The sequence below is a fragment of the Oratosquilla oratoria genome, chromosome 23 (assembly GCF_046742065.1).
Source record: "Oratosquilla oratoria isolate Oo_2021 chromosome 23, ASM4674206v1, whole genome shotgun sequence".
In the NCBI taxonomy this organism is placed as follows: Eukaryota; Metazoa; Arthropoda; class Malacostraca; order Stomatopoda; family Squillidae; genus Oratosquilla; species Oratosquilla oratoria.
This window is the reverse complement of record NC_134799.1, coordinates 3480804-3501589: the sequence shown is the minus strand read 5'-3', so window position 1 is coordinate 3501589 and position 20786 is coordinate 3480804. Positions and strand designations below refer to the sequence as shown.

The window sequence follows — 20786 nt, the reverse complement described above, 5'->3', positions numbered from 1 at the left end:
GAATGTGACAATGGATTTGTCTAAAGGATGAAGGAAAAAAGGCCATTTATCAAAGTAAAACTTTATTAATGTCGAACACAGTACATGGCGATAACAAACAGCAACTTTCTTTTGCTGAAGACAAGCCTTTGCCAAAGTCTAAGACAATCGACATGACACCGTATGTTTTACAACCACTACATAATCTCCCTTTACCAGAGAATAGACTCACTCTTTCGAGGACGCTTCAATTTCCTCTAAGAAACAATCCTTAAACTCAGATGTAATTACACTCTTTGTTGTTATACAGATCCGTAAAGAAATGTATTTCCTCTGAAAGAGAAAAATATAGATTGGTATCCATATTCGAATGATACATCTCTCTGGACAAGAAAGAGGTCATACTGGAACTCGATTTGCGACGAAAATCACGCGGGGCCCAGCTTCCTTGTACACAACAAAGAATCTTCACTCAGTTCCCGATACATCAAAGAAGTCATGATCGTATGTTCCCTCCCGTTAAACGGCCACAACTGACAAGTGATCCCTTGCAGACAACCTAAAGTTCCTTCTAGAACTTCTTTGCTCAACATAAGCAAGACACTTCCCTGCGGGTGTTGTCTCCTTAGAGACATGAGGACGCAGGTTCCAAGTGACGGGTCACTCCGAGTCTAGGTTGTTTACTTCGTGAGAGTAACGTGCACTTCGAAATCATCTCCTACTGCGTCAAGAGAACAGACGTAGTGAAGACGAAGGGGGATTCAGAGTTCGTTGAAGGCCGTCTTTGGGGGGGGGGCGAGCAGGGGAGAATATGGAACTTGACTGGACGTACTTAACACGGAAACGTCACTAAACGAACAGACCCAACCTACTTCAGCAACTTATCCAGTTGCCGTCTCTTCTTGTCCATCGCGTGACTGCTTGCTTTGCTTCGTATATTATAATCACTATTCTTTTTTTTAAATCTGTGTCCTCTTTAAAAGAAATCCATTACCAAAACTATCACCAAAGCCCAACTATCACCAATAGCAACGGCAACAAATTGACCAACATTGTCATAACCTGTGAAGTGCCCCATCTCCTCCGTAGAAGGAGAAAAGTTGTCGGAAAGCTTCATATACAAAAGACCTGAACCCAATATGATAACAATATTCGTACATCCCATTACCTTAACGGACAAACACGTAGCTGTTATGTACACAGACGAGACAATGATAAATATGTCAAGTGGCTCGATATATTATCTTTATATTCTGTACACTCTTATCACAGAAAAAAATCATGACAGATACATAAAAAACAATGTCAAAAACCGATTACAATGGCAGAATACCTTATCACAAGATCAAAGAAGTTTAATTCTACAAAATGTTAAGACAATGAACGCATCAAATATTTCCGAACATGAAATGTTATGACATTCAAAACGTAGGCTTTTTTCTAGTTTTAGTACATATGTGCGTATGCATGTTTGTGTGTGTGTTTGTGAGTCTGTGTACTTGTCTATCTATGATCAAGTTACTCATTTGACAAAGAATGATGAAAGCCTAAAAAGGTGACAGTCTTACTGCACAGCGAACCATTGAACCTAAGCGATTTCCCACAGTACATTCACAACATCAGAACCTTATATTATATAATACAAATCCTATTCGCTGGTCTGCACCCGGCACAAGCAAAGCTTGCATGGAATATATGCAGTTGAAAAAAAATACGCCTTTGGCAGAGGAAATGACAGGAGAAATGGTCAGTATTCGTATGGAAAGAATGAGACAAACTGTGACTAATGTGGAATGAACTGGTAGAGGAATTCTTACTGTAACTGCATCTTGTGTTGTGTGCTACAACTCTGCATTTTTATGTGGTGCTGTTTAACAATTTGCCAAGTGCACTGCCCCATTGTCAATCCAGACATGATAATCCGTGGGATTGCTAACACATGAGGCTTTTGGCAATACATTAAAAGCATCATATACAGTCCATGTATATATGTATAAGATGAACAAAATTCTTGATGCCTAAAACTCACCAACTGGAATTATCCTTAGGTTTGTCTGACTTAGGTTACTCTGGAACCAGTTCACACCTAAGTCCAATTTTTTTTTTTTAAATTAAGGTGTCCTATTCGTACAAAACTAAATTTCTATTAAGGGGGAATCTAAACACTCTTTTAGGCCACTAGATGACTTTACGTAGACATCGGAGCCAAATAAAGCACCTTCAGGAAGGGTCTTAGATGCCTAAAATATAGATAAATTTGTCTTTTATATCTAGGGACCGGAGCTGGGTTCTGCTTGACGTCCTCACGACTACTGAAGAACTTCAGTCCTCTCGTGGGGTCGATGGACGTAAAATACCCAATTTCCTTAGAGACATGTATCGTAGTACATACCTATTTGCAGTTACAGTCACAGAGGGATTAGAAAACGGGGGAGTGAAGGTTAGAACGGGTACTGAAACTTATTCAGGGGCGTCTATTTATGTGGTGTAGTGCCCGCACTCCACAGTCAGCAGCCCTGGGGGTGGGGGGTGAGGGTAGGGGCGAAGTCTCTATGCGTTTAACAGCCCTGCACGGTGGGTGGGGCGGATGCTATATATAGTCCCTCCAGATGGCTCACAAACACTAACGTTCCTCGAGACTCGCCCAAGGGTGGGGTTGGGGGGGAATATTATTTGTCGATGTGGTGAACTGCACAAGCATTACCCTTGTTTGATATCTGCATCCTTCCTCTCCATTCAGAGGACGAGGAAGATGAAGAGGGAGAGCTTTCTGGGAAGTCCTCGTTGTCGACATCGCGTCTTCGGCCCTCGCGGGTCCCACGAGGACCTTCCCAGCGGCGCTCCAAGTGAACATCTACTCCGAAGCAACGAACAAGACCGTTCGGTATACCGATGTACCTAAACTACAAAGGATCATATACATAGGCGAGTTATACATATATATAAATACACCGAAAAAGGTCAAGGCGGACGGGTCCTTTAGCTCCCGCCGACAGAGCTCCCACTCGAGGAGGATGTGGTGGTGGGGGAGGAGGAAGAGGAAGAGGAGGAGGAGGACGAGGAGGACGTCGTCTTGCCGAATTCTGCGCATGCCTCGCACTTGACCAGGCCGCTCTCGTCGCAGTGTGAACACTTGAGGGCCACAAACTCGAGAGTAAAGTCGTTGCGGTGGACAGACTTCTTGGATCCGTTGCACACTGGGCAAGGGAGGAGTCTGTAACCTCCACAGGTGTCGCAGGTGGTGGTGATGGTGGCGCGCTGGTGGTGGTGGGGGGAGAAAGAAGGATATATCACAAGGACGGTCAGGTCACGGTACGCGTGGGTTGTATATCAGAGTGTATTAGGATGGTGTCAAACACGTTTTCGTGGACTATTTATATATTTATTTCTTATTATTTTTTGGGGGGTTAAGAATGAGTGAGTGGGTAAGTGTGTAAGTGTTGTTTTTTATTTTTCATTTATCTATCTACTTTTTTTTTTTTTTTGCGGGGTTAAGAGGGACAGTACTGTACCTGGTAGTGCCTTAGAAGCTTCCGAAGTTCCCCGCTCTCGTTCATCCTCTCGAGTTTCTCAGCATCCTGTAGAAGACATCAACGATCTGTTAATACTCGTTAAATAAAATGACACACTGCCAAGCAAAATTTAACGTGTTAATTGTTAATAACCTACACCGCGTATCGGTAATGTATCAGTATCATAAACCTTCACGCCAGGAGGGTGATTTGGACCGTCGTAGCTGTCACCGGGAGTTACTGGATTCGAACAGGGTTCCTCCTGACGTGAAGGCACGATCGGGAGCTACCCGCCACTGTCTTTCTCTCTTTTTCTCTCTTCTCCCATTCTCTTCATACGTCTGAACTACATCAACAATGTTCTGTTCCTCTTTCTCCTACCACACTCCAACTTCCTACATTTTCTAGTTTTACGTTATTAGAAATAGGCCTACATACTCGTTTTCTAAACTCCACTAACACTTCATAGAAAACATAACTTCAACATCCCGACTCTGGTGCTCTCCTAATTGCCCAGTGCTCAATCATAGGCCCATTTTTTAGATTTGATTACTTTATCTATTCATCTAATTATTCGTTTATTTGATTATTTATTTATTTATTTATATGTTCATTTACTTAAGATTGATTCATTTACCTGTTTATCTATCAATTAATTAATTAATTTACTTATTTATATATTTATTTATTAGTTTATTTATTTATCTATTTATTATTTATTAAGTAATTAATTAATTAATTAATTTATTTATGCATTTATATATATATTTTTGGCAAAGATTGGCTATTATTACCGCAGGGAATCTTTAATTTTCAAACTCTTCCCTTTCCATATATTTCTACTAAAACGTATTGTATGAATATGTATGCAATGAATGAAATTTATTATACAAAGTATGAGAGTATCAAGTAATATATATTTATAATTAATTTGCTTTATTCAATCATTTATCTATTCACACATTAATTTATTCATTCATTTATTTATTTATCTGTTTGCTTATTTATTAATTTATCTATCTATTTATTTATTACTGATTAATTTCTGTCCCAGCGGAACCAGCCGATTAAGGGACTAGCCTCAAATACCTTATGGGTTGGGGGGTAAGGCTTGAGTCAATGGTAATTGATTTTAACAGATTTTTTTTATTTATTCATTTATTTATTTATTCATTTATTTAATTATTTATTTATTTTTGGGTGGGTGGTTGGGTGGTTGATCGCAGCGATGGACCCCCTGTGAGGCCGAGGACAAAGCTTCCGTCGCAAGAGCCTTTAACCACAAACCTACTCACCCCAAGGTATTGTCCTTCGATGAAGACCTGCGGGACATTGATGGTGTTCGTCTGGAGGCGGTCCATAAGCTCGAGCTGCGTGCTCCTGGACATGAAGACGTCCCTCTCATCGAAGCGGACCAGAAGAGTCCACAGGATCTTCCTTATGCGGTTGCAGCGCTCAAAGGTCGGGCGGTGGATGCCCAGCGTTGTCGTGTAGACGACGACTTGCCCGATCTCTCGTTCCATGAAACGCTGAAAAGAGAGGAAGAAGAGAGGAGTGAGTGAGAGAGAGGTGTCAGTGGGTGAGATGGGAGTGAGGGGTGGGTGGGTAGGGTAAAGGGGGATGTGGGGATGTACATAGATTTCTGTAAATGACGTGAAGAGGGAGAGTGGTATGGTCACTGAAAGTGAACACAGGATTGTGGATGTGCATCTATATACGGACACGTTTATTTATTTATTTATTTATTATTATTATTATTATTATTATTATTATTATTATTATTATTATTATTATTATTACTATTACTATTACTATTATTATTATTACTATTATTATTATTATTATTATTATTATTATTATTATTATTATTATTATTATTATTATTATACAGTTATGATCATAGGAACATTGTTATAGACACACACACACACACACACACACACACACACACACACACACACACACACACACACACACACACACACACACACACACACACACACACACACACACACACACACACACACACACACACACACACACACACACACACACACACACACACACACAAATATTGCAGTCGTAGGGCTTAGCATCTGGGCCTGCCAACTCAGCGGAACTATTTATGATTTGCAATACATCGCAATATTACAAGCCGCTGGTATTTTCTTTGAGTAAAATGGTGTTGCATATATGTGTGTATGTGTGTGTGTGTGTACGTCTGTGTGTGCGTCTGTGTGTGTGTACGTGTGTGTGCGTGCGTGCGCGCGCGTGTGTGTGTGTGTGTGTGTGTGTGTGTGTGTGTGTGTGTGTGTGTGTGTGTGTGTGTGTGTGTGTGTGTGTGTGTGTGTGTGTGTGTGTGTGTGTGTGTGTGTGTGTGTGTGTTTGTGTGTGTATGTGTGTGTGTGTGTGTTATTGCCCATAGATCGGACTATACGAGCTACATAGCTCTTATCCGCGAGGGTTTCAGCTGTCGATCACGAGCCGAGCACGTCATCCAAGACCATGGTGAATCACACACACACACACACACACACACACACACACACACACACACACACACACACACACACACACACACACACACACACACATAATCACACCCGTGCTTTTATTCGTGAATCTTGCGGTGATTGTATGTCATACGAAGCGTTTGTAGTTGGGCCCAATGAATGTTCTCCTCTTCACTTCACTTGCATTCCCCCTCCCTTCCTCCCTCCCTCTTCCTCTGCCTCCCTCCCTCCCTCCCTCCTTCCTCAATGCACTTCCGGCTTCCTCTCTCCATCTCTTCTTTTCTCTTTCGTCTTTTTTAATTTTCTCTCTGAGTCTGCCGTCCTCTTTCCCTTCCTCTCTGCACTTCCTGTCCTCCTCCGTTCCTTCCCTTCTTCCGTTTCTTTTCTTCCTTTCTTACACTCCATCCCTTCCCCTTTCCCCAATCCGCTTTCGTTTCGTCTATCTGTCAGTCATCGTTTCTCTTCCTTCTGGTCTCCCCCCCCTCCCTCCCCTCATCCACCTTATCCCACCCGTTCCGGCCACAACTGCGTATTAGCCTGGTACAGTTTGGCGCGTGGATCCTTTAAGACTGGTGCCAAATTACGAAGCACAATCATATGGCTCTTGCATTTACAGTTACAATAATGAAGTGTGCAACACGGACACTTCGAGTCCAAAACAAGGTCGGATGCATTCAGAAAGAAGAAGAAGAAGAAGAAGAAAAGAATAAGAGGTGTTTATCCAAGTGAAATGTGAAAACATTGAAGTGCATGACATTCAAGCGAATGCACCCATTTTTCCTCTGGACGTTTCTCCTTCGCCATTCCTAAAATTTTGTGCTTTTAGTCTGAATAAATAGTTGATATTGTTTCAGATATTTTTCAGTGTGAGATTTTTCTCACTTGATATTGTTTCTGTGTTTTTATTTCAATCTCCTCCATGCAAAAAATAAGTACACACACCCACACAATATTTTGAAACTGCAGATTAAATTATTTATTTATTAGCACATAATTTAGCAAATTTTGACTTCAGTTTACTTGCTGAATTTACAAAGGGATTTAGATTAAAGAATGTTTTATTTGATTAGCATGTGATTCTCCTCAAACACTACAGAGAAAATTAACTAATAAATTAATTATAGAAGCAATCACTTAGTGGGTTGACGATTGAATTTAGATTACAAATATTTTTAACTGATTAACTACAGAGAAAATTAGTTATTGTTGTGTGAATTTAGGTCACTCAAACTAGAACCAGTGGATGTAGATTGTAGGAAATTACCTAATCATTCATTATAGCAGCTCTTTCATCTTAAACTACAAAGAAAATATGAGTCAATTAATCTAATGATTTCATTTCAGTTCTTCATCTAACTTGATAAAAGATTTTAATCTATAATCTTAACTGTAGCTTAGCGTAAACATTTTAACACGACAAAATAATTTCATAATCATATGCTTCATCCAACAAATATGTTTCACAATGTAATACCAGATACCTTGAACCAGTTTGGTATGTCTATGAAAATATTTGAACAAATCATTGGCTCTGATCACGTATATTTTATTTTTCTCTAAATGTAATGGTATACTATAATATAAAAACTCAAAACCTAGTCACATATAATTTACTATAATATACTTGCACTATAAATCTAAGATTTCTATGGTGGAGAAATGTTCCTAGGAATAAGGAGAAATGTCTACGGGGTAATAACGTCCAGGATGTCTCGACTGGAAATTTACTACCTTCATTGACGACGCGGTCGGTTGGTTGGACAAAAAAATGTCTACCTAATTTGAGGTCAAATCTACGTCCTGGCAATTGTCAGAAGGACACGTGGTTGTCACATAGCACCAACCACCAGTGCAATACTGCTCGTTACTGTGTCAGATTAATATGTTTATACCTCATAACGTCTTGGGGGCGCGCTCTCCACCTAAAGGCGAGGTTCTCAACATATACACCCGTATTTATGATTAGCTGTTCTTTAACTTCCTGGAGATGACTTCAACATTAAATTTAATCGTTTTGCATCCACTAAATGATAGTAGCTTTCGGTTGATGCTCTCCACCTAGAGTCGAGGTTCTCAATATGCACCCCGTATTTATGAGTTGCTATTTCTTGACCTCCTTGAGATGGTTTAAACACTAAATTTAATCGTTTTGCATCCACTAACTAATAGTGGCTTATGGATGGTAGTCCCATTTGTGAACCACAGTGGCCCACTAGGGCTCCATGAACCATAGGTTGAGAACCACTGACCTAGTAGAACGGTTCAAGTGGTATTCCAACTGAAAAAAAAAAAAAAATGGAGGATGTCGCTGAGGACATTTTTATTTTTATTCTGTATGATGCCAAGTGATTCTAATTCAGCGCCTCGGGATCTTTGCATGGTCAGTGAATTTTTTATTTTTCGTTATTATTATATTTTCATTTCTTTACTTATTTTTTATTCATTCACCTCTTTATTTATTTGTTCACTTTTCTATTCACTCATTTCCTCTTTCATTCATTCAATTATCAATTTAGTTACTTGCTTATCAATATCTTTTTACATATTTACGATGACAATATCTTAATTCTGACAAGCGTTCTGTGCTCATCGTTAATATGACCTACTGTCGTCTTCGTCGTTATTTGTCGCTCCCTCATCCCTCCCTCCCTCCCTCCCTCCTTCGTGAGCTCCAAGTCTCGCGAAGTTTATCGACTCGAGGTAAGTGGCGACGACTTGGGCGTCATCTGGCCAGTGACGTCATGTCGGCCATGTTTCTAATATTCCGTTAGGCCTGTTTCCTTCCTTCCTTTCTTCTTTCCTTCCTTTTCTTCTTCTTTTCTTCCTTCCCTCCCTCCCTTCCTTCCTTCCCTCTTTCCTTCCTTTCTTCTTTCCTTTCCTTTCTTCTTTCCTTTCCTTCTCTCCTTCCTTCCCGCCTTCCTACCTCCCTCCCTTACTTACTTCCCTCCTTCCTTCCTTCCTCTTTCCTTCCTTTACTTCTTCCTCTTCCTGTCTTTCTCTCTTCCTCTTCATCCTCCTCCTCCTCCTCCTCTTCCTCTTCTTCCTCCCCACATTCTCTTCTGGAAGAAGAGATTGATGGGGAGAGATTGATGGGATCTTTGTTAGAAATGATCTTTGTCGAGAGAGTTTCTGCTTGTTTGGTAACGCATGTCGCGTTGCGAGTGTGTGAACGCTGATATTCACTCTGTTCTTGCACCAATTGATCTTTTCCTTTAAAAAAACAAAATAAAATAACAAACAGAAAACGGTGGGCACAGGAAGACAAAATAATGTTTCTGTAATTGGCGTCGCTGAACATTTGGAGTTTAGTAAATTGAGATTAATTGCTTTGCTTAAGTTTAGTAGTGTGTGTATGAAGTGGTGAATTTTAGATGATGAAATCAAGAACACATACACATACACACACGCACACACACACACATGTACATACACATACACACACAAGTACACATACATACATACATACATACATACACACACATACATACAAATATACATACACACACATATACATATATACATACATACATACACACACACACGCACACTCACATGCACACGCACGTATATACACATACACACACGTACACACACACACACACACACACACACACACACACACACACACACACACACACACACACATACACACACACGCACGTACATACACGTACACACACCTCGCACTTGATCAAATGATCTGCCACGATAGTGTGCGTTTGTTCGTACGTGCGTCCGTTGTTCGGTTACGTGTCCAGGTAAGCACAAGTTCGTCACGTGCGTAACGCTACGTCACGACCACGTACGTGACGGACATCACACACGCACACACACACACACACACACACACACACACACACACACACACACACACACACACACACACACACACACACACACACACACACACACACACACACACACACACAAAACACACATACACACAGTTCGCGGCCGCCACTACGGCGGTCCGGGTTCGAATCCCGCCCAGGGCTGAAATAATTTCAGTATCACTGCGCTGCGATTCGTTGCTCCAACTCTCGTGGGTGGGGAGTTGGGTGTGTGTGTGCGTGTAAAGGTCACAGCATTGCCTATACATCAGTCATATATGAGCTCTGAGCTCTCTTCCGAGAGGGTAGTAGCTGTCGATCACGAGTCCAACACGTGATGAATCACACTAACATCCTCCCTAACGATCGGGTACGTTGAAACGTCATCAGTGACGTCACGCTGACCGGTTGGGGGAAGGGGGGAGGGGGAGGTACGTTGTAGGCCAACTCACGTCTTCTGACACCCCTTGGTCGCTCCCTTTAACTCCTCCCCCCCACCAGGCATCCATCCCTCACTTTAACTCTACATACGTACATACATACATACTCGTACATACATACGTACATAGATACATACATGGATACATACACACGTACATGCATACACACACACATACATATATGTGTGTGTGTATGTGTGTGTGTGTGTGTGTGTGTGTGTGTGTGTGTGTGTGTGTGTGTGTGTGTGTGTGTGTGTGTGTGTGTGTGTGTGTGTGTGTGCTCGTGTGCGCATGCTTGTGTTTATACACGTGTCTACACATGCGTATCCATGATCGTCCGCATCTGCCACACGTGTAGCTGTGTCGGCAGATCAGTGTACGGTTTAGAAAATCGCCCACAATCTCTTCCTCTTCTCCTGCCGCCTTCGTTCCTCTTGCTGAGAGCTAATTGTCGCCGTCGTCGTTACTATCGTGTCAAGAAACAATTACGGCGAGAAAGTGGCTGATGCCGCCTCGGCGCACTCGCTGAATGGATCTGATTGGCCTGCGATCGAGCAGGATGAGGTGGATGGATGGGAGGAGAAAGAGAAAGATGAAAAGGAGGAGGAAGGAAAAAATGGAGTGAGGTGAGAAGGGAGAAGGGGAGGAGGGAAAAGAGGAGAAAGGGGAAGAGGGGGAAGGGGAAGAGGAGGAAGGGGAAGAGGAGGAAGGGGAAGAGGATGAGGGAGAAGAGGAGGAGGGAGAAGAGGAGGAGGGAGAATAGGAGATGGGAGAAGAGGTGGAGGATGAGGATGAGGAAGAAGGAAGGGGGGGAAAGGGGGAAGGGAGGGTAGAGGAGATGAAGGAAGAAGAAAAGGAAGAGGAGGAGAAGGAGGAAGAGGAAGAGGAAGAGGAGGGTAGAATGAACGTACTTAGACCATATGATTTAGCAATCTTGCCCTGCAGACAACACATGTGTTGACAACCACATACACACACAGACAAACACGCACACACACACACGTTATGACGCAAATTGTTGGTTCCAGAAAGTGTTCCCCGTCGATAATAATACTAATAACGTGTCTTTCTCCGTGAGTGAGTGTGAAGCCCTTTAAAGGGGTTATCACACTGAGCTATTTTTCCGTCAACATCCTATCTCCAACCCCCATTTCAATAACTAGAATGTGACTTCGCTCACAGAAATCTAGATTTATCTAAGGACATTTCAAAAATATGTCTAACGTACGTATAGGTTTACAATCTGTTAGTTCATCAATCGGGTTTGATATGTACGATGGAAAGATAATTTGATATTTGGAAATTTGAAAATTCAAATATTGTAACCGAAGTCGTTTTCACTCAAACGAACTCTTAACGGTCGACGCTGGTGAAACCCGTGGAAGCACAGTCTGATAACCCGTGTACTGAGTTTCAAAGTGACATGGAGCCATTGATTACAAGGCATTGGGTGCAAGTCGTTTAATGCAGTTGATATTATACAGGCTTCAGTGACGCCCTTATGGACCAGGGTCACGCCTTTTGACTTCAGATCTCTCTCCCTTCTCCAACCATCCAGCCTTAGTGACGCGGGGCTAGTTTAGTAGCCGCTAGTGCTAGATGCAGGTTAACTTAAGCCTCCGTCACACATTCAAGATTCGAGGGGGGTATGTACAACGTTTTGCTTGTTGAATATTTTTTCAAGTACACAGACGCAGTATATAAACTTTAAGGTATTTATACACCTCGGAATGGATGAGGAAGGTACATTTAGACAGGGCAGCATCCCACGGGGTTTCATCTAAAGCCTAACTACAGAAATTAAATAAAACGTTGTACATTTAATAAAAGTTCCAGTCTCACTCAGACCATTCTGTCTATAATTCCCACTCTAAATCATACCTAACTGATCCCTTCAGTGAGGATCTTCAGATATTATATTTTGGTTAACTCCACTCGATTTTATCTAGTTGTGGGTACGACCCTATGATGAAATATCTAAAAGCGTTATCATACTAGGCTTCCACGAGCTTCATCAGCGTCGACCGTTAAGTTCGTTAGAGTAAAAACGACTTCGGTTACAATATTTTATTTTTCAAAATTTCAAATACCAAATTACCTTTCCCTCATATATAACGAAGCTGAATGATGATCTAAGAGATTATAAACCTATACAAATGTTAGACATACTGTTGAAACGTTCTTTGAGAAGTCTAGATTCCTTTAAACGAAGTCATATTCTAGTTATTGAAACGGAGGTTGGAGGTAAGATGTCGGAGGAAAAATAGCCCAGTGTGATAACCCCGGACGTTGTGATGCGCAGAACGGGAGAGTTATTATCTAAACACATCCAAGAAAACTTATACTTCGAGTGCAACTCGTGTCCAGGCAGCACGAAGGTCTGATCCAACGATGAGCTCCACTGAGCAATTATTCACCCTTTCGTTCCTATGGGATCTTTACAGAATTTGATGTGGCTGACGTCAGGCGATTTAATTCAACTTAGACGATGACCCGGAGCTGAAGGAATTAACCAATTAACCCCTAGAGTTCCTTCTTAGCTAAATAGTGCCTTGGAGTTAGCTAGAAAAGAATATCTAGGCAAATGTTTAGATAGATATCTAAATGGACAACATAGGCCCAGATGGATGAAGCGAGTTAGCGTGAACCTATTTATGTCTAAGTTTCCTTTCCCACTCGGCACACTGAATAGAATCCACTGACATCAGAAGTGCGAGACGAGACGAGCACAGGTGAGCTGGTCCAAACACGGAACACGGAACACGGAACACGGAACACGGAACACTCCTCTTGCACGCCAGCACGGCAGAACGATTAAGAGCGCTCTTCGGTGAATGCCCTCGGGGGTGTCGAATAATGAAAAAAAAAGATAAACAAATGAAAAAAGATGAATACATGGAAAAATAGATGAATATGAGAAATAAAAGTGAGAGAAAGAGGCATAAAGAGAGAGAGAAAGAGAAAGAGAGAGAGAGAGAGAGAGAGAGAGTAGAAAGCCCAGAGATTGATCATAAACTAATGGTTGGAAACGGTCCTAGATTAGTGAAGAAGACTCTAAAAGTACATATCTTAGAAATACAGGTAAACACGGATGTACAGTCTTCCAAAACTAACTCAAAGTTCTTACAATACAGAAAAAAAAAGAAATAAAAGACGAAACAGTGAAAATAAGAACGTTCAATTGAATTAAAAAACTAGGAAAGGGAGAGGAAAAAGAGAAGGGGATAAGGTGAGAAAATACAAAAAAAGGAAGACTATAAAAACAGTGAAGAAGTGAGGACGAAGGAAAAGATGAAGGAGAGGTAGATAGAACGGAAGAAGAAAAGAGGGAAGGAGCTAAAAAAAAAAAGAAGGAAATCAACAAAAAGTTGGAATAGACTTAGTAACAATGTTGTGAACACTGAAACAACCGGTTGTTTTAAGGGAAGATTAGATAAATTTATGGATGGGGATGACAGGTGGTAAGGGACATGGAACTGCCTAGTGCAAGCCTTATGGTCTCTTGCAGTCTCCTTCATTCTTTTTTTTTTTTGTACCATTTTCTCAGCCTCCTTTGGGCTGCATCAATTTATTATGTTCTTATTTATTATTTTATTTTATTTTATTCTATTTATTTATCTATTTATTCATTTAATTATTTATTTATCTATTTATATATTCATTTATCTATTTATTTGCTGATACTCGCCATCCCCTCGACTTTTCTTATTTGGAATTAAAGAACACATATATCTGGAAACTGGGTCTCTTCCAGAACCCGTGTCAGGAAGCGCAGTTGGAACTCAGAGGTAGCACAAGGGGCCACGGGGGGCCACGATGGGCCACGGGGGGGTCACGGACTCTCCGGGCGGTTTTCTGACGGGTGTCCTCTCGACCCTCAGATCCGTCTTCGTCCACCACATCCGCTGACTGGCATAGATTTGCATGTGAACGCATACATCCGCCTCTGGAAGTGCGTAGTGTGAGTTTGTTTCAGAAAAACACACACACACACACACACACACACACACACACACACACACACACACACACACACACACACACACACACACACACACACACACACACACACACACACACACACACACACACACACACACACACACACACACACACACACACACACACACACACACACACACACACACACACACACACACGAGGACACGAGAAGGAGCTAAAGAAGGACAGCTACAGAAGAGATTTGAAAAAGAATAGCTTCCTACACAGAGTGATTGATGTCTGGAACAGACTAAATGGGGACACAGTGAGTGCCAAAACTATACAAGATTTTAAGAACAAACTGGATGCGGAGAAATATAAAAAACGGGTCACTACGAGCATAGCTCTCGTCCCGTAAAATACAACTAGGTAAATAAATACAAACATAGTGTACTTATATACTTGTACCTATACACATAATAAAGGAACTCAGATACACACAACCCACACAGATGCACACATTTGCGCAAGCGCGCACGCACGCACGCACGCACGCACACATGCACTTTCAAACCAGCCCAGGTAAACACACAGAGACACTCAAAAAGTGCCCACGCCTGCCTCAACTTTCTCTCCATCCTTCTCTCTGGGCTTCCCTTTACTTCTGGATCCCTTGACAGAAGACCTAGGTTACGTAAATCCGGAGGTTAATGCCCCCGGACTAGTGTCCGACAAAAACCGGAATGTTCTGGAAACAGTCTGGGTGTGGGTGTAGTTGTCACTATGCACTGTCTGGTCCCTTGTAGCTGTTACCGGAATCGGTCCAATTTCAGTCATTACCCGGACTAAGAACCGGAAATTGCCTCAGAGTACGAAACAAGGGTCTGCAGTCTTACAAACTACCTTCGCGTATGAAGCTCATCACAGCTGCATCACACGTGTTTACAGATGTCGACAACTTGGCCTCTGCTGCTCTGTGCTATGCAGCTGTGACTGCTGCAGGAGGCTACAAATGACACCAATGAGACACACTGGAGTGCAGCTGTTGCTGTTCTTGTGAACTCTGGGTCTTGGAAGTGAGCAGAGTGATGACGTCATTGTTTGTTTATGTGTCAGGTGACACAAGCTCTGTTTGCTAGGAGACTGTGCACCAATAGATTCACAAGTAAAATTTCAGAAGCACGCAGGTACGGATGTTCAACATGAAGCTTACGTTGTACAGTAGCTCCTAACCTAAACTAAGCTAACCTATCCTATCCTAACCTAACCCAATATAACCTAACCTAATCCAACCTTACCCAACCCAACCTAAGCTAAACTATTCTAACCTAACCCAACCCAACCTAACCTAATCCAATCTAACTTTACCTGACCTAACATAACCTAACCTTACTTGATCTAACCTAACTTACCCAACCTAATTTAACCAAACCTAACCTAATCTAACCTAACCTTACGTAATCCAACCTAACCTAACCATTCCATAGAAAGAGTAAATCTTTGGGTGTTACTGGAAAAATAAATAAATAGATGAATAAATAAACAAACAAAAAATAAATAAATAGATGAATAAATAAATAGATGAATAAATAAATAAATAAATAAATAAATAAATAAATAAAATCACTTCTATTGCACGAGTTTTATCTGTCAGAAAATAGAAAAAAAATCTATACAGTGAAAGATTTACTCGATTTAATCTCTTTCAATCTAGTTCGTCCAGTGCTGGGCAGAACAAAACGCAAAATGTTTACCCTGTTCACACTAGCGGTTTGAACCCCACGGAAACCGTGGCGGTACCGCATAGTCAGGGAAAAACTACACGGTTTTGTGTGAACGTCTCTATTGACTAACACTGTAATTGAACCACCTGAAACCGCTAATGCGAACAGGGCCTAAGTCTGGAACTACTATGTTCCTGTGTTGATGTTCTGGAAACTGCAGAAGAGTCCAGATGTGTCCAGTAATGACGTAGGAATTCCAGAACATCGCAAATGCATCCTTAACGTGAAGTGTAAAGAGAATTTTTTTTTTCGTTAACCAGCGATTCTGTCCAATAAAGTCCCAAAGTCATGAACTCATGTGATGTGATATGGTTTAACGTCACAAACTCCCCCCATCGGAAGGCTAGGACGGTGCCCTTGGTTCAACTTCGCCGGTGGCAGGATTCGAACCACCATCCCCTCGACCTTTGCCGCAAGATGATAGAAGTTGTTATAAAAGTTAAAAAATTATCAACATTTTTCTTTAAGTGGTGGTTGGCATTCAGTCCTAAAAAATAAAGTCCGTGACTCTGGTCCGTAGAGGCGTCATATATACATAGTCCCCTCAGTATTGGCTATAGAGAACTTATGGAGATAATACCTCATACGGGGGATGGCAAGGATAGCTTAGGTTAGGTTAGGCTAGGTCAGGTTAGGTTGAGTTAGGTATGTTAGGGTAGATTAGGCTAGGTTAGGTTAGTTTATGTTAGGTTAAGTCAGATAGATTAGGGTAGATTAGGCTAGGTTAGACTAATTCAGGGTAGGCTAGGATAGGTCAAGTTGAGTTAAATTAGAGAACATTGCGCTAGGTTAGTTTAGTTTAAGTTAGGGTAAATTAGGCTAGGTTAGGTTAGGTTTGGATGGATAGGTTATGTTAAGTTAGGTTAGTTTAGGTTTAGGTTTGGTTAGGATAGATTAGGTTAGGCTAGGTTAGGTTTGGTTAGGTTGGGTTAGGTTAGGCTAGGTTAGGTTAGGTTGGGTTAGGTTAGGCTAGGTTAGGTTAGGTTGGGTTAGGTTGGGTTAGGTTAGGCTAGGTTAGGTTAGGTTAGATTGGGTTTGATTAGGTTCTGTTTGATCTGACGAAGTCTGAGAAATATAGAAAGAGGAAATATCGTCCGGGTAACACAAAATACGGTGACAACGACGACGACAACGACAACAACTTGGAATCTGGCGACTCTCTACATCATCTCTGACGTCGTCTATTGTCTTCTAATGGACTTCCAGAAGACCACTCGTTTGCGCACGATCAGTGTGGACAGTTTTTAGAAATCAGCACAACATTTTTCCGCTTTCTAGGAAGGAAAAAAAATCAGGTCTGTAGAATACACAGAAATGTAGAGAAGAGTCTCCGTCAGATAGCTTCCAGGGGTCACCCTTCGCGCTTTCTCGTCGTTGCGGAAGAGAAGAGACGAAGAAAAGGAGTGAAAGAGACATTGATCTTCAATTATGGGTCCCCAGGTATGGGAGATCGGTTTTCACGCACGCATGGAGACGCACACACGCACACACGCACACACACACACACAGACACACATATATATGTGTCGCCAGGGAAATCTAGTTAGTAGAAAGTGGGCGGTAGATTCAGGGGGATTTCAAGGCCCAAAAGGGGTGTTAGATTGAAGTATTAAAATCACCCAGAGGGGGACTTCCATCTACCCTCACGTTTTACCCAAATTAAAAAAAAAAAAACTTTGACATTCGCCAGAACGATGTATGTAAAGTATGTCACACCACTGGAGAGCGTGGGTGATGGGAAGTGAAAAACCCACAGAGCTAAAGACGTCCATTTACTTACACTGTGTGTACGTGTAGGTATTCACCTAATTGACCTGAAGTTCACTGAGAGATGCTTCACTGCTTAAATGAATAAAATCGTCAACTGTTAACCATTACAAAATTGGTGAAGGGAGCCGATGCAAATTAAGATTAGAGTATCTCCGTTCCCAATGTAAACAATACGCCACTCTCGGCTGCCGTAGTGGGTTATGGCAGAGAATCCGCCACAACATTACGCCACTCTAGAAGTCCATTTCTCATCTCCTCTTACAGGTGGTGTTTTCTGCCACATGGAATACTAAGAAATACGTATCCTATCCTAACAACCTAATATCAACTTCTAGGCTATTTTAAATAATTATGCAAGTGTGTGTGTGTGTGTGTGTGTGTGTGTGTGTGTGTGTGTGTGTGTGTGTGTGTGTGTGTGTGTGTGTGTGTGTGTGTGTGTGTGTGTGTGTGTGTGTGTGTGTGTGTGTGTGCGTGTATGTGTGTGTGAGTGTGTATGTGTGCGTGTATGTGTGTGTGTGTGCGTGTGTGTGTGTGTGTATGTGTGTGTGTGCGTGTGTGTGCGTGTATGTGTGTGTGTGTGTGTGTGTGTGTGTGTGTGTGTGTGTGTGTGTGTGTGTGTGTGCGTGTGTGTGTGTGTGTGTGTGTGTGTGTTAATGTAGTTGGGCAGGATTGTTGGCAAAAAAGCACTATGTGTCATGAGGAAACATTCTGGAGTCTGTCTAATGTGCCTGGGTGTTGGTAGGTGGTTTCAGCGCCCCATGATCGTGGGTTTGTTTTTGTAGACATGAATCATTGATCTCTGCATGTGGGTGACCCACGGGTAGTGTCTGTATGTAGCCGGCGAACGTATTGACTGCGTCGTTTTGTCTGACCAGTGTTTTGTGACATTTGTGTGCCTGGAACGGGTGCTGCACATACTGAACTATCATAGTTTCAACCCCTCAAATACGGTGACGTGTTGTGTTAAATCGCGGACGGTTTTCCGTAGTAAAAGGCGAAGGAACTCGGGCCCCTGGGAGATCTCAATGCCCAAGAAAGCGAAAGCCGTCTCAGCGCTACATGGACCCAACTCTCCTTAGGTAGAAGGTAATGGATAAAGGACACCACTGTATTGAAAATGTTAAGAAAAAAATAGGCAAGAACTGGTTTACCAACAGAATGGTTAACGAATGGGTTAGATTTAGTAACCATGTCGTGAGCGCTGAAACAACTGGTTGTTACGAGATGATTTCATGGATAGGGGTGACAGGTGGTAAAGGACATGGAACTGCCTAGTGTAAGTCTTATGGTCTCCTGCAGTCTCCTCTATTATTATGTTCTTATCAATTTGATGGCGCCATTGTCTTTCTCTGGGGGTGTTTAGGTGTGGTCTATATTTTTATATCATATCTGTTCTGTGTTGTACGTGAGTTCAAGTATTTTACCAGGTGTGTATGTGTGTGTGTGTGTTTGTGTTGTGTATGTGTGTGCATGTGTGTGTGTGTGTGTGTGTGTGTGTGTGTGTGTGTGTGTGTGTGTGTGTGTGTGTGTGTGTGTGTGTGTGTGTGTGTGTGTGTGTGTGTGTGTGTGTGTGTGTGTGAGTTGGGGGATGCGAGTATTAGTGAGTGTTGGGTATATCTGGTTTGATGCGGTGTTCGAGGTTATCGCTTGTGAAAAGTATGACTAAACTTGTCGGTCGGTTTGTGTTTAACCTACTTTAGTCTACGTATGTATGACTGTAGATAAAACGTATCTATTCTGTACTTTTGGTGAGTACGTGTGAGTGTGTTGTTAGAGTGAGACGTAATATGTATCCTGGTCTTTTTCAGAAGCGGGTACTGGCAAGTTACGCGCAAATAGACCAAAAGGTGTAGGTGGGGATCCGTTGGGTACGTTTTTGGTGCACAGCGTGGCCCAGGCGCATGGAACATGGCTCAAGTCTCGGCGACTTTTTTTTTTCTTTTCCTTTTTTTTTCCTAATTCGCCAGACAATAGTCATTTTGCGGACGCTCGCATGAGAGTGGTTGGCAAGCGTCACGGTCCATCCCCGGGAGGGAGAATCAATCACGGGTCTTGAGTGAACCAGTTTCGAAAAAGAGATTAGGTTGTCGCAGGTTCTTGCAGAGGCCACAAGCATTCAATCTCTTAACCCCCCCCCCAAAAAAAAAAAAAGAGGTGGGATGAAACTACGTCTGATTGAACTGCTCGGAGTGGAGGAGGAGGTTGGGTTATAAAACGAAGGGGAGAGGAGGAGGAGGACGAGGAGAGAAGGTGGAGAAGGAGGAGGAGCAAAGGAGAGGGGAAAGTGGGAACCCCCCTCTCCCTCCTTCTGGAAGGACGCCACGAAGGACAGCGCAAGAGTCTGCTGGAAGGACAAGTTCCCCCGCTTGCTCCTCCTGGAAGATAGTGTGTTGCTTTGCACTTAAAAGGGATGGAACCCGGACCTTCCGCGTTCCGAGGCGGGAGCGTTACCACTGTTGCACGTGGGGTCTTAATTTCGGGTTGGCTTTAATTGTAAGTGGTTATATTCAAGTTGTTATTGAATCAATGCTATCTTAAGCAGGTGGTTATCGGATGCATGCACCATCTTTCAGTTATCAAGAAATACATTGTAGGTCTCAGATGGTGGGCTTTGCTGATGGTGTGTGTGCTCTTCCTGTCGGGATTCTGTACCAGCTGTCAGAGAATGCACTCCAGCTTTCAGATGGTGGATCTGGTTACTGATATGTGTGTGCTCTACCTGTCAGGATTTTGCACCAGCTGTCAGATGGAGGGCTGGAATCCTCGGCGAATCGACTCAGTTTTATTTGTGCCATCTGTCAGAATACGTAAGTGTAAGTCGGACTGTGTGCTACAGCTGGTGACTTGTCACTTGTCAGGTGTGATCCAGCTTTAGACAGAGGATATCCAGCTGTTGTGTCTGTGTTCTTCCTTTGGGACCCAACGACTTTATTCACTACGCAAAGAAAATTGTCCCACATAATACTGTCACATTGCTCTACACCCTCTCCCCCTCTCCCCTCTCCCTCTCTCCCCC

The 20786-nt window shown here is 42.4% G+C and overlaps 1 protein-coding gene across 1 annotated transcript in view; it reads right to left on the bottom strand.

Moving 5' to 3' along the window:
- Positions 1–45: 45 nt before the first annotated feature.
- The window catches only part of LOC143037881 (uncharacterized), a 176314-nt gene continuing 155573 nt past the window's right edge, over positions 46–20786 (bottom strand). Inside the window, exons 2-4 of the mRNA XM_076206507.1 lie at positions 4787–5020; positions 3492–3557; positions 46–3237 (exon numbers count right to left, since the gene is read on the bottom strand). Of these exons, the coding sequence (XP_076062622.1) occupies positions 2959–3237; positions 3492–3557; positions 4787–5020 (579 nt within the window). The 3' untranslated portion in view covers positions 46–2958. The remainder of the gene's footprint in view (positions 3238–3491; positions 3558–4786; positions 5021–20786) is intronic.